General features: G+C 37.2%; 3 protein-coding genes across 3 annotated transcripts in view; 2 read left to right on the forward strand and 1 right to left on the reverse strand.

Annotated features, from left to right (window-relative positions):
- Positions 1-431: 431 nt before the first annotated feature.
- Positions 432-10244, reverse strand: LOC123870194 (solute carrier family 35 member F1-like). The gene is made up of 6 exons (XM_045913396.1): positions 10044-10244; positions 9367-9558; positions 8813-9060; positions 8114-8481; positions 7746-7888; positions 432-1060 (listed from the first exon to the last, which is right to left on the reverse strand). The coding sequence occupies exons 3-6, from the start codon at positions 8862-8864 to the stop codon at positions 865-867; spliced, it is 759 nt and encodes a 252-aa protein (XP_045769352.1). The 5' UTR covers positions 8865-9060; positions 9367-9558; positions 10044-10244; the 3' UTR covers positions 432-864.
- A 414-nt stretch (positions 10245-10658) lies between these two features.
- LOC123870196 (THO complex subunit 7 homolog) lies at positions 10659-11779 on the forward strand. Its single transcript, XM_045913398.1, has 3 exons — positions 10659-10840; positions 10914-11037; positions 11248-11779. The coding sequence occupies exons 1-3, from the start codon at positions 10831-10833 to the stop codon at positions 11702-11704; spliced, it is 591 nt and encodes a 196-aa protein (XP_045769354.1). The 5' UTR covers positions 10659-10830; the 3' UTR covers positions 11705-11779.
- A 2422-nt stretch (positions 11780-14201) lies between these two features.
- The window catches only part of LOC123870193 (5'-3' exonuclease PLD3-like), a 71383-nt gene continuing 70494 nt past the window's right edge, over positions 14202-15090 (forward strand). Inside the window, exon 1 of the mRNA XM_045913392.1 lies at positions 14202-14534. Within this exon, the coding sequence (XP_045769348.1) occupies positions 14271-14534 (264 nt within the window). The 5' untranslated portion in view covers positions 14202-14270. The remainder of the gene's footprint in view (positions 14535-15090) is intronic.

Raw genomic sequence — 15090 nt, forward strand, 5'->3', positions numbered from 1 at the left:
TCCAAGACGTACGAGACGCTAGAATTCCTAGCACGAAACCCATGTCCAGCAGTGGGCCTCCATCAGTTGTCATAATGAAGAACCAACATATTTAAGCTATAATTATAACAACTAATATTTAAGCTAGTAATAATATATTTCAAAATTTTTAACTATTTGTTAATCAGGTGAAAAATCAATTTAAAATGAAGAGAATATTATCGTAACATTAAAATCGCTTCTGCTGAATTCTTTTTCACTGTAGTAACTCATTTTGGTCCATAAAGTACAAACTAATCCACAGACAAAACTGCTTACTATATTTTAATTTTTTTTTGTTAATTTCCATCAATTTGCGGAATACCATTTAAATATTTTATAGCACTTTTATAAGTCTCACCGGTTAAATTTGTTTGAAAAGCGCAACTTAACGCTGACTATCTGACTGACTGAGTTTCTTACATGGTTTATTTATGCATAAAGTTGTCTCAAAAGGCTTAAAATAGAGATGTTTCAAAGATCTTAACTTCCAAAATAAAAGATTCTATTTTAGTTTTATTGTTCTAGGGAATATATAACAGAGAGATAAATCGATATCTGGCTTAGTTTTAGATCTAGAACAACGACTAATCGACGTAATACTTTTGTATGGAAAAGCGCGTAAGAAGTGCATACTCAAAGTTAAGTTTTAAATATAGAACACCAGAGACTCGTGGTATCTCGCTTATAATTCGCGCGTACAAAACATGGCGCATAGGCAACAACCAATAGCAGAAGAACGCGTGCTACGATTGGCCGAGATCTTTTCGCGCCATTCAAAAATAAGATCTCTGCGCAGGTATATCAGCGTAACTTATAAAAGTGCTAGTATTAATTAAAATAAAGCTAGTCTTGTACAGAGTCTTTCTCATTATCACTAGTTATACTGTTGGGGTGGCCAAATGACACTGTACCATTCGGCAAGCTAGGCATATTCGTCTGTGGTCCGCCGAGGAATGATGTGAATGTGGTGTCTCTACTCATCGGTGGTTCAAGGCCTTCGGAGAGCGGTATGCAGTCTAATGTCGGTACTGTATATTCCCTGGAAAAGAAAATAAATTTTTGTAAATTTATTTTGTTAAAGAAATAACAAAATACTTAACTCGTTGTTTTTTATTTTACAATAGTCATTTTAATATTATTTTTTTGTGGAAAAATAAGTCCCACCATGACCAAGAGATTCCATTCCATTTCATTACATCAGCCTGTATGCGTCCATTGCTGGACATAGGCCAAGAGCGCGCCTCATTTACCCGCTCCTCGCTACCTTCTTGAGGTCATCGGTCCAGCAGGCTGGAGGCCAAGAGATATGATAGGAAATACAGCGAGTGGAACTGGGGATAGACTCACATGGAGACGTTGTCCTGCGACTGCACAGAGTCGTTGATGAGTTGTGGCAGCACTGGCGGCGCGGGCGGCGCCGTGGAGCGCGCGCTGAACAGGAACACTCCCACCATGGCCAAGAGATATGATAGGAAATACAGCGAGTGGAACTGGGGATAGACTCACATGGAGACGTTGTCCTGCGACTGCACAGAGTCGTTGATGAGTTGTGGCAGCACTGGCGGCGCGGGCGGCGCCGTGGAGCGCGCGCTGAACAGGAACACTCCCACCATGGCCAAGAGATATGATAGGAAATACAGCGCGTGGAACTGTGGATAGACTCACATGGAGACGTTGTCCTGCGACTGCACAGAGTCGTTGATGAGTTGTGGCAGCACTGGCGGCGCGGGCGGCGCCGTGGAGCGCGCGCTGAACAGGAACACTCCCACCATGGCCAAGAGATATGATAGGAAATACAGCGCGTGGAACTGTGGATAGACTCACATGGAGACGTTGTCCTGCGACTGCACGGAGTCGTTGATGAGTTGTGGCAGTGTGGTGTAGGATAGTCTACGAGTAAACCTTAAACATAGTAGACGTGTTTTCCTTTCAATACTCCCCGATCCCCGCACACCTCATGGCGACCCTGCCTAGCGAACTCGGCGCCTGGCCGTCGCCGGGTGTCGAATGACGGGCGAATTATGCTGAGGAGGCGGATTCTTGTGTGCCTCCGCGCATCGAGTAGGAACGTATATAATTAAAAGTAATAAGTGATACTAAAGCCGTGTTCTTCGTGTGGTAAAAAAAAGAAAAAAAAATGGGAACTAAATCTAACTCTAAAACTAACCATCATCGGCGTGTGCGGACTAGCCATATTGCTCATAGCCTTCAGAAGCTACAAAAAGTGTCACGCTACAATGATACAAAAAGAAATAAATAATGACGCCTTCAGGAGAATTCGGATGAGGTTATCCGGCCGCGCGCGTGACACCCAGGATAAGCAAGACCCATCCCCAGCCTGATGACCATTCCAGTGCAGTGCGGACCTTTTATCTATAGTGTGCGAAAAATAACAAAAAGTGTTTGAACAGTGCTTCATAAGAAAGAAAACTGTAACGTAGTATTATAAGGACATGGACATATCTAGGTCTTTGATAATGGTTTTATTCTTAAAAGATAATATGTGTTTTAATATAATTTAGTGTCTACATATAATAATATATAATTTAGTGTGAGGTTTAAATATGTAATAAGTTTTAATTTTAATGGAAAATGATTTAGAAAGTATTTTAAGCGAGTTATTAGATATTCAAACTAATTTAAGGAAATTAGGTCCACGTAGAAGACAACAGTATAAAGGTAAAGTACATCAAAGTATTTTAAAAGCTAAAGAATTATACTCAGAGTATAAAAATATTATTAGTACTTGTTCCTTACAGAAAAGCTCATTAGAATTAGCTGAATATATTTACGAAGCTTTAAATGAAAAAATAGTATCGACTTACGATAAAATTTTGACATATAGCTCTACTAGTGAAACGACCAAAGATCAACTTTTAAACATGGAGACATTTAATTTAAAAACTGCAGCTAGCTTGGTACCGGTTATGGACGAAAAAGAAGAGACTTTAGAAAAAATTATTGACAGTTTAGAGCTCTACGAGAGTTGTTTGAAAGACTCTAAGTGTAAGAAGCAATTAGCTACTTTTACTCTAAAAACTAGGTTAAGCAAATCAGCCAAACTTAAACTTAAACAAGAGTACGACTCTTGCACCGAATTGGTGAAGGACATAAAAGCGTTTTTACTAACAAAAAAGTCACCTAATTCATTATTAACGCAGCTCAATAGAGTTTCACAAAATGAAATGTCAATTTCTGAATACGCGTCACGTATCGAAGAACTATTTGTAGACCTCACTATTTCCCAGGCTAATTCTAACGAGAAGGCGTACGAAATTTTAAAACCTCTAAATGAGCAAATGGCGATTAAAAAATTTGCAGATGGGCTCCGCAATAGGCGTTTAAGCACTATCATTTCAGCTAGAAACTATACGCAGCTCAAGGACGCAGCCCGTGCTGCACAGGACGAGGAGCTGGCCCAACCATCTACTTCCAACTCGGTGTTAAACATGGTAAGTACTAGAGGTAGACCCTTTATTCGAGGTCGGGGTAGTTACAACTACAGAGGTAATAGAGGAAAACCTAACCAAAATTTGAATTATAACCACCCCAATGCCAGATTTTACCGAAATAATAATTTCCGCGGGAGACAGCCACGTGGAACTGCCACGCAATCGAGTCGCAGTCGAGGTCGAGTAACTCATAATAGGGGATATTATCGTGGTAACGTACATTTCGCACAGCAAGAGACTCAAGAGAGAGAAAATTCGGAAGGCCAAAGTTACACAAATCAAAATCAGTTTTTTCGGGCCTAAAGATTACATTCTAACATGCGATATAAGGAACGCTAAATACATTTTTTTAAACGTAAACGAAACAAAATGCTCATGGTTACTCGACACCGGCGCGTCATTATCAGTAGTTCGCACATCGTGCCTACCAAACAAAATACCTATTTATGAAGACAAAATTGTAATACATGGCATCGGAGGGAAAATCTATTCAAATGGTTACGTTTTTCTCACTATTAAAACTTCCGACGGCATACCCTTTCGTCATAAATTTTACATTTTTGAAAAATTGCCTTGCAAGTCTGACGGAATTTTGGGTCAAGATTTCTTTAATAAATTTAATACAATAAATTATGACTTGAAAAATTCAATATTAACCTTGCATGGTTCTGAAAATAAATATAGCCTTAAACTTTACAGTAATCCTACGTTATGCTCAGAGTTTTTAACTATTCCGGCTCGTAGCGAATCGATACATTACATACAAATAAATAGCGTTACCCAAGATTGCGTCATACTTCCTAAAGAATTACAGGAAAACATATTTCTCGCGAGTATCATAGTAAAACCGAAAAACAATATTATACCCATTAAAATCCTTAATACGAGTAACGAAACTGTTAATATTCCTACTTTTCAACCCGATTTCGAATTATTAAATAATTATGAAATATGTTCTTTTGAAAAATGTGATTCTAATTCTATTCGAGCAAGCAAGTTGTTGCCTTTGTTGAAATTGGATCACTTGCATTCCAGCGAACGGAAAGTAATAGAATCTATTTGTACGAAATACGCTGACATATTCCAATTGCCCGGCGATAAACTCACAACTACTAAGGTATATGAGCAATCTATTACACTGAAACCTAATACGAAACCAGTGTATACTAAACCGTACCGTATTCCCAATAGTTTAAAGTCAGAGGTACAGAAACAAATACAAGGTTTAATTAGAGACGATATTATTGAAGAGTGTCAGAGCGAATGGTCTAGTCCTATTTTATTAGTTCCAAAGAAAAGTGACGATTCAAAAAAAAGTTGGAGATTAGTTGTTGATTACCGTAAATTGAATGAAACAATTCAAGACGATAAATTCCCACTTCCCAATATTAACGAGATTTTAGATTCGTTGTCAGGTGCTATTTACTTCACACATTTAGACCTGAGCCAATCGTACTATCAAGTTACACTTACTCCCGATAGCCGTAGAGTGACAGCATTTACAACTAATACCGGACAGTACCAAATGAAAAGATTACCTATGGGTTTAAAAATAAGCCCCAGTGCTTTTTCCCGTGTCATGACAGTTGCAATGTCTGGCCTTACCTATGAAAAATGTTTCATATATTTAGATGACCTAGTTATTTTCGGCAGAAACCTAGAAACACATAATAAGAATCTCATAGATGTTTTCGAAAGGTTAAGAAAAGTAAATTTAAAACTCAACCCTAACAAATGTCAATTTTTAAAAACCGAATTATTATACTTAGGTCACACAGTAACAAAAAACGGAATCTTACCGGATCCAAGTAAAATTGCGGTGATAAAAAATTATCCAGTACCGAAAAATTCGGACGATGTGAGACGTTTTGTTGCTTTCAGTAATTATTACAGGAAATTTATAAAAAACTTTGCTGAATTAACATTACCTTTAAATATTTTATGTAGGAAAAATGTACCTTTTGTATGGACAGCGGAATGTGATCAGTCGTTTCAATTGTTGAAGGAAGCATTAATGTCTCCACCTATTCTGCAATATCCCGATTTTTCGCCAGGTAGCGAGTTCATCCTACAAACTGATGCTTCTGGTATAGCGATAGGAGCTGTACTTTGTAATAAAGATTTGCGACCTGTAGCTTATGCGAGTCGACCTTTAAACAAAGCCGAAAAAAATTATCCAACTATTCAAAAGGAATTACTTGCAGTTGTTTGGGGTATTAAATATTTTCGACCATATTTATTCGGAAAAGCTTTTACAATTATGACCGATCACAAGCCGTTAGTATATCTGTTTGGAATGAAAGATCCCAGTAGTCGATTGTTAAAATTTCGCTTAACATTGGAGGAATACGATTACAAGATAGTGTATGTAAAGGGGAAAGATAATGCAGTCGCGGACGCGTTGTCTAGAATAATAATTACGTCTGACGAGTTAAAAAATATGAGTAATAATATCATAAACGTTATGACTAGAGCGCAAAGAAAAAGAGAGGAAGAGAAGGATAAAAGTCATACAGATAGGAGTGTAATCCCTAGTATAGCCAAGGACGAGCGGCCTGATCAACCGCGAGTCGTGGAAATATTACGGATACCAAATGATTCAGTAGAGATGATGTTAGTAGAAGGGAATAAATTAAAAATAATAAAGCAAAAGGAGAAAATAAATGCGGAACGGGAATGTTTTGCTTTTACGAACAGAAAGAAAATATTATACATTAATCTTGATTTTAAATCACATTTTACGCGAGACGAATTTGTGGTTAAATTGAGTAATTTTTGTAAAGAATTAAAAATTAATGAAATCTGTATAATAAAAACAGTAAACAATGCATTGTTCATAAGAGATTTAATTGATGAAGTTAAAAGTAAAAACACATATCAGGGCCCTAGGATTTGTGTTTTAAGAGGAATAAAAAGAATAGAGGATGATAAAGAAAAGGATTTCATTTTGAATGACTTTCATTTGCTGCCTACTAGCGGACACGCAGGGGTACGCAGAATGATTAATAATTTAAGAAAACAATTTTACTGGCCAGGAATGGAACATGATGTTAGAGACTATATACGTAAATGTGAAAAATGTCAGAAAATGAAACACTCGAGACATACTGTAGAACCCATGGTAATTACAACAACCGCTACATCGGCTTTTGAAAAAATCTTTCTAGACTTAGTAGGTCCTTTAGATAGAGATGAGGAAGGCAATGTCTACATACTCACACTCCAGTGTGAACTTAGTAAATTTGTAGAAGCTTATCCTATTAGAAATAAGGAAACGAAAACTGTAGCTAGAGCATTTGTAAATAACTTTATCTTAAGATTTGGAATCCCAAATTGCCTGGTGAGTGACAGGGGATCCGAATTTTTATCTTCAACGATGACGGAGGTCTGTAAATTATTAGAAATTGAAAAACTAAATTCAACTGCTTACCACCACCAAAGTATAGGTTCATTAGAAAATACACATAAACACCTAGGTGCATTTCTGAGGATAATGTGTGATAAACAACCCGAAACTTGGAGTTATTGGCTACCCTTTTGGTGTTTTTCATTTAACAATACCGTTCATACATCGACCAAATATGCCCCATATGAATTAGTATTTGGTAAAAGTTGTCGAATACCAAGTAGATTAAGTAGTGATGAACCATTATATAATGTAGATAACTATAGTTTAGAATTAAGATATAGAATGCAAGTAGCGCAAAAGGACGCTCGTGAAAATTTAATATAATCAAAACTAGATAGGAAATGTAAGTACGATAAAAAAGTGAATACAGTGACATATAAAAAAGACGATAAAGTGCTAGTGAAAAATGAGTGCGGTGGAAAACTTGACTGTTTATTTGAGGGCCCTTATACAGTGATAAATGACGTCGGACCAAACGTAATAATTCTTAAAGATAACAAAAGTGAAGTAGTACATAAGAATAGAACTAAGCTTTTTGTTCCTAGTTTATAAGGTTTAGTTTATAAGGTATAGAACCACCTGCGAGTGGAAGTAAGTAAAAAAAAAAAAAAAAAAATGTAAATTATCTACTTTACATTTTTCTTTTTTTTTCTCCTGCCCCGGTGGTGTGGTGTAGGATAGTCTACGAGTAAACCTTAAACATAGTAGACGTGTTTTCCTTTCAATACTCCCCGATCCCCGCACACCTCAGCAGCACTGGCGGCGCGGGCGGCGCCGTGGAGCGCGCGCTGAACAGGAACACTCCCACCATGGCCAAGAGATATGATAGGAAATACAGCGCGTGGAACTGTGGATAGACTCACATGGAGACGTTGTCCTGCGACTGCACGGAGTCGTTGATGAGTTGTGGCAGCACTGGCGGCGCGGGCGGCGCCGTGGAGCGCGCGCTGAACAGGAACACTCCCACCATGGCCAAGAGATATGATAGGAAATACAGCGCGTGGAACTAGAACCAAAATTACTTATAAGAAAGAAAGAAAAGAAAAAGTGCCTATTTAATAAATAAAATAAATGATTACTTTTTTTAAACAATATAACCCCCTTTCCTCTCCAATTAAGCGTAAAGCTTGTGCCAGGAGTGGAAAAAAAACTGATTAATGTCAGTGCATTCTTTTTAAAATTATTCAGTAAATGAAATATGAGATACAGATCAACAATACACTTTACATACCTTAAACTGAAATATGTACATCCCAGCAATCAAAGTGTAGTAGTCAGCCGACAGAAACGACAGATGCAGTATAATAGAGCCCGCCTCTCTCAGCATGAAACTCTGCAGTATTTGGAATATCGTCTGCACCCCGCAGTAGCTTCCCAACTGGGCAATTGTATCAATCTCGTACCAGTTAAATGTCAAAAGCTCTTCAAATTCCAGAAAGAATGTCTGGGTACATGATAGGATACTGCCGATAAAGCCCAGTAGAGCAAGGTATTCGGCACACGAGTGTGTCTTGAGCATTATTTCTTGGAGCACTGTGACTACAGCATAAAGTAGTGATCCTCCGAGACATAGCATGTCCCCCACTAGTTGGTTTTTTCCTGTAACAATAAAAAAAAAAAATTTGTTACATAAATCTCTTCAGTAAACTCCTACCATGATATGATTAATGGAAAGGGGCATGACTCAATGCAGTGATATTTCTTCTTTGTATGCAGAAGAGAAACTCTTAGTATTATATTACACTTTTTCAATTTATAAAATTATTCAATATACATATAAATATCATTTTTGTAATCAGCAGCCCAAAATCTCAGTAAATCACAACAAACCCCAAAAAAATACAACATCCATCTTGGATTTCAAAATGGATGTTATTTTCGTAATCAACACCCCGCTTTATCTTGCCGCTGCACATCTGTGACTACTTACCGTCAGTGGGCGCGCCCTCTACATCTGCCCACACAACGCACACTACGGCCATCAGCCCCAGTGTGGCCCCGGCCACGTGCGCCACGCCCAACCTCTGTCCGCGCCACGCGCCGCCCACTAGCGCTGCGCCCACGCCGCTGCACGCGAGCAGCTGTCAACTCAGCACGGATGTGAAGCGCTGCGACAATACTAGCAGCCAACTAGCTTCAACATCTAAAATGCATGCTATAAGGACTAACCACCATTTTCTGAAAACACAAAATACAGTTGGCATCAGGTAAAAAGAGTTTTTGCTTGATTTTTGATCTTGGAAAATCAAAGAGTTCTCACAGGGGTTTTAAAATCAGAAGGGCAGATTTCACCAACGTAAAATAAGTCTTATCAAAGAATAAATTTGGTATTTTGGCAGGTTTTCAATACAAAAACTGGTATTACACCCAATTTATTCTTCAATTAAACGTCACTCGACATTGGTGAAATCAACACTTGATCATCTATTTATTAATAAGTTTAAGAATACAATAAGTTTCTATAATATTTTACAATACACTTACTTGGATAACTTTTTCACTCCACTACACAGCAAAGAAGGAGTGAATAAGATGAACAGAGCTACATAGGGAATGACAAGCTGCCCAGTGGTGGGGAACTGCCATGTGGCACTTTGTAGCAGTGTGGTTAATATACATTTACCACTGAGCAGGAGCGACAACACTTGGCCCAGGAGGATGCTGCGCCATACTTTCCTGAAATGCCCATCATAATTTTAGCAGGGATGATCATTTCAGACTTTGTTTGGTGGAGATACAATACTTTCTTAGTGGAGATCTACACACTAGAGAACTTACATTCAAAATCTCTAGTTTTTAGCCCCAGCAGTTTGCGCTGTATGTTGATATTATAAGTATCACTTAGTAAAAATATAATTTTAGACAAAAGTATGTAAATACAGCCAACCACACGCCGAACATTAATGTAGATCTGCGGTGGCCAATAGCTTACAGTTTTTAACTAAACAATTCTGATGAACTAAAAGTTTCAAATTCACGGCCAAAATAATCAGTGTTCTTTGTTGACATTTTGTTATAGTCGTAACTCGTAGATATGGTATATTTTGAAACAATTTTCCCCAAAGAACTTAGAACAGCGAATAGGCTAATAAGATAGGCATTAAAAAAGCTACAATAAATTATTGCAGTCTCATTAAGTATAGTCCATTGTATATACAAACCATCGACCCAGTTCCGAAAAATAATTTTCGACTTTTTCACTAAAATTTGCGTTCTCCATGATTGCAATATTATCCTATCTGTAGAATTTAGTCTAAGATACTGTAGGAAGAAACAAATTCCATTTATAAGTAAAGAAAATATGCAAAATTTCCATTCTAAACAACAATGGGATTTGGGCGTTCAAAAAAGCAAAACATTTATTTTTGACAATTTTGTTGACACTATATACTGACAGTATCACCGACATTGACAGTTATCCACAGAAAACAAATAAAAGGGCGAGGGTTTTTTTCTTTATTGCCGACAATAAGCGTTTCTTACACGTGCGAACTTGGTTGGGTCTTGGCAGTGATACCAATTCGCCAAGTCAATGTCCAATTCGCCAAGTCATTGAAGTCTGTCAGTTTAATGTCAAAATGTACGGATATTTAATCTATGGGTTATGTATGGGTCAAAATGTGCATAAAATGTAAAATGTGATGCCAACATTGCAGCTTTTGTTCTGTGGTTAATAGTTTAAGCTGTGATTCGCCCGAATTTTTCAAAGACCTTACACTGAATTTTTCAATTTGGGAACTTTTTGGGAAGTGGGAACCCAGAGCCGTAAAACCATAAGGCATAAAACCAGTTTAAAAAAAAGTTATGATTTGAGGTTAAGCTTTCGTTTATATTTTTGCCGAAAGTTAAATACATAATACATAAAGATTGATTTTTTAATCAAATATTACTGTTCTACTCAATTACGTAACTGTACAATATACTTATATAAACTCGTCATCATCAGCCATGGGAGATGGTATGATTGTGACAAGTTCCTGAAGTTCATTTTGCTTTCTAGTTTCTTTGTACCATTTGTACTTGTTTTACAGAGGATGTGATACGTAGAAGACTTCTAATCGACGGAGATGGAACAGGTGATGATCGGAGACTGAACGTTTTATTGAAAACGTTCATAAAATGGTGTAACAGTGCAGATGAAAAACCTGAGGAAAGGTTAGAATTTGCGGCTTGAGTATGCTTTCTACATTCAGTGGTTTGAATCAAAATAAATGAAAACTGTAAATTATATCTTTCTCTATAACATTGGCTATTTTTTTTTTTACTTTTTGATCCCCTTCACCAATCATTACACCACTTAACAATTGGCTATTACTTTGAGCATTTTTGTTTTAATTAATGAGTTACATCTTTCTTGTTTTACAGTAAAGCAACACATGATAGAATGCTGGCTCAACTTGCACAGTGTGAATTTGCAGTCACAAAGTCTCAGCTTGCTTCAGAAATGATGGCCGCCGAACTACAAAGCTATGAAGATTTGTCCAAAATACTAGAAAACGGCATAGAGATTGCTAAACAGAACATAGAAAAGAGCAAAGCAGATTTTGCTCAAGCAAAAACTGTTAGAAAGAATCGCATAGAATACAATGTTCTAGCTAAAGTAATAAGCGAGCAGCCAGATAGAAAAGAAACATTAGAACGGCTTAGCTTATTAAAAACGGAATTAAGTAGTTTAGAAATGACTAAACAACAGTTGGAAAGTCGTTTGTCGTTAAGGAAAAAACAGTTCCATGTGTTGGTGACATCAATACATCAGTTGCAAGCTTTATTGGATGAGCCAGATGATATGGAATCTGTATCTGAAGATGTTGAAATGAAGTAAATTTCGCTTATGGAATATGCTACATTATATTTTTATAAGTATTTTTTTTTAAATTAAATTGGACTTGCTTTCCTAGTTACTTTTCATTTGTATAAAGTATAAACTTATTTACCTAAAATTTTTAAGGTTCTGTACCACCAAAGGAAATAATAGGATCACTTTGTTGTCTGTCTGTCAAGAAATCTATAGGGTACTTACCATTGACCTAGTCCTAGAATTATGAAGTTTGGTAGGTAGGTAGATCTTATAGCACAAGTAAATAAAAAAATCCGATAACTGAATTTGTGGTTACATCACCAAAAAAAGAATAAAATCTGTTCAGGATAAATATAGAATTAGTTTAATAAATCACATATAGGTTGTGCTGTCTGTCATTAACTTGCAGTGTTCTACTTAAAAGTGAGTTAGGAAGCCTTTGACGACTTGCACGTCTTTATAAATAAGATAAGGGTTGCGCATTAAATTATTTTTACATATTTTAACAAGATTCATATTCACGGGTTACCAGAAAATACAAATGTAAAAGTACTCTCATAATATACTTACTAGGTACCTAACGCTGTTGTTGATGTGTAGTGTATCTACTTCTAGGTTCTGATCCCAAGCGTACAATTACAGTCTGCGTCAACAAAAAGTAAACGTACCAAATGGCTCATAAAAGTAACATCCCATTTTATAGGTAGACCTTGCATTAAGGCTTTTAAATAGGGTGACCAGACATTAGGATTTGTCGCGCCTAACAATAACTTGTCCCGGCAGGACTTCTAGATCTAGATTAGACTCAATGAACTCTCCTCGCCGTCACAACTCATCGCCAGTCCACTACTGATCACGGGCCTCCTCTCAGAATGAGAATGGTTTAGGTAGGCCGTAGTCCACCAGGCTGGCTAAGTACCTACGCATTGGCAGACTACCCACACTCTTGAGAATAATGTGGAAAACTCAATTGTGTAGGTTTTTCACAATCTTTTCCTTATCAGTTAGAGGAAGTGATATTTAATTGCTTATTATGATATTTAATTTAATTGCTTAGAACGCACATAACTCCGTAGTGAGGGATGCTTACCCGGCACGGAACCCCAGAAAAGGAATATCGATGTCATAGCCCTTAGGCTAAACAATAATATTAAACAAACTTTTTTTTTAATTTACCTGATATAGTACCCAGGCCGCACCCCGCTTCCCGCCCCTCTCGGATGCGGTGGGTGCCTGTTCGCTACCAGCCCCGCTCACCCCTAGCCCCTCTAAAAGCTAGGCGCGCACCCCCAGTCCGTTCCGAACCACCAACTCCCGCGCCTGTGCGCAGGACAAGCGGAGACGCGTAATTGTTCTCGTTAGTCGTTAATAAGTTGTTTTTTCTACTTTAATACAGTGTTTATACACTTACACGGTTTCTTTTATTACTTACCCTACTATAGACTAGCGCTTGGCTGCAATCAGACTTGCTAGCAAGTGATGCAGCCTAAGATGGAGCGCGTTAGCCTAGAAGTTGCCTATTCACTCTTGACTTAAAGGTACCCATATCTTAATTAAATAACTTAAAAATCATTGCTGACGGCACGGAACAGAAAAAAATTTAGTCTTGTGCGTTCGTAGATAAATGTTAGGACTTTAAGTAGGATCCATTGTCAGGTCCTTTCAGTTTTAGATTGGGTTACCCTACTCTCAAAGGACCAACAAAATAACATGGACTCGTTATGGACTTAGATGTTTAATATCGCGGCAAGTTTGCCAAGGCTTTCGTGCCGGTTTTTGCCTCTCAAATATGTGCGTTCCTTGCATTATTAATAAAAAAGACCGTTCAGCACGCGAAACTTGGGGGTATTCTTTTGGGAATTTTTGCGGCAGTGTTTGGCAACCGATTAGGTAGCGATTAAAACCTCTAATAGCTCAGCGGTAAAAAGGCTGTCGAAAATTTGTTTTTTCAAATCACAAGGAATCGAACCTGGAATCTCATGAGGCATTTGTATTCGGCTCGCTCAAAAAGCAGTAGGTAAAGCGATCAACAAAAGTATCGTTACAAAAAAACAAACAAACATAGACGAACAAAATATGTTTATCTTTGTATCATTTTTACGTCGAAGCCAGTTATTAAAGCTCTATCTATTCGATCAAAAAATAATTATCTAGGTTTCAAATGCTCAGCGCTTCTATATCAAATTGTTGGAAAGCAATAATTACTTTAAGTGTATAAAGCAATTTACTATTCACACACGCAAACAAGTTTTCTGAACAGTAAGTAATCATTCATGACAGCAAAATTATTCGACTAAAAGAAAAACCATGGTGTCTCATTTCTTATGTAAGACGTTAGACATAAATACTTACACACGAAAAAATTCCCTGTAGGGATAGCTAGTCACTACGCTAGTATTTGGTACGGATCTATGTAAAATAAACATTTATAGTGTTTACATACTACGACTAGCTAAAGTTAAACCGCGCAAGTCCGAATTCGTAGGTACTTAATAGTTTGAACCGTCAAAGTGAGACTTCGGTTCGGAGCGATCGCACGGCGGTCTTCAAAACATTTCCAAAAGTTTATCTTTACGTTTCATAAAAGAAAATGCCTACGTGGTGGGATTATTTGCGTTTCAATCGACAGTACAATAATAAGAGGAACTTAGAAGAGGGGCTATTCCAAATCGCGTCGCAAACTTGCAATATTCTAGTAAAGGTTAACAACACGAACAATATTAATTTGACTAGGAACGACCGAAGCGACGAGTATGGTTGTGCCGGGCCGCCCAAAGGGAAAAGTTCCATGCAGATCTGCGTGCCGAAGTTCAGAAAGAACTCCATCACTTCGGGCTGCAACCCAGGACTCTCCGTAAGTAGTTTTAACTTAAATAAATTTTGCTTATTTGCTAGAAAAGTAAGTAATATAATTTTTTTTTTTTGAATAAATTATGGTTTATTTGCTAGAAATGTGAGTAATATAAAATTTTATCACTTATTTATCGGAGTATTCCGACTAAATTCAGGGGATTATTTATGGAGTATTTTACCGACTCGTTCAAACGCGTTTTTTTTTAAATTTTGTAAATAAGGTGTACATTTTAAAGTAGTTAATTTTATAGTTTGTTCATATTGTCAAAGTCCTAATAATATTATATTTTATGTATTATAACATAAAATATAAACATCCACATTTTTACCAGCCCGCGATGTGACGACGTTTTCTAAAAAAATGGCATTATTAGATAACTTGATTAAAGTTCTATATTTTTAAATAATATAAACCCTTTGAAAATAAAACTTGCGACCGCTGATGACAACTTGGCATATAAGGGAGGGTCTACGTTTGTAGAAGAATGTCTCTCGTAGCGTTGCTACGCCTGCTACGAGTCATTTACTAGTGTCTTATAGTGACTTGCTTTTGTTTT

Source organism: Maniola jurtina, chromosome 12 (genome assembly GCF_905333055.1).
Source record: "Maniola jurtina chromosome 12, ilManJurt1.1, whole genome shotgun sequence".
Lineage (NCBI taxonomy): Eukaryota > Metazoa > Arthropoda > Insecta > Lepidoptera > Nymphalidae > Maniola > Maniola jurtina.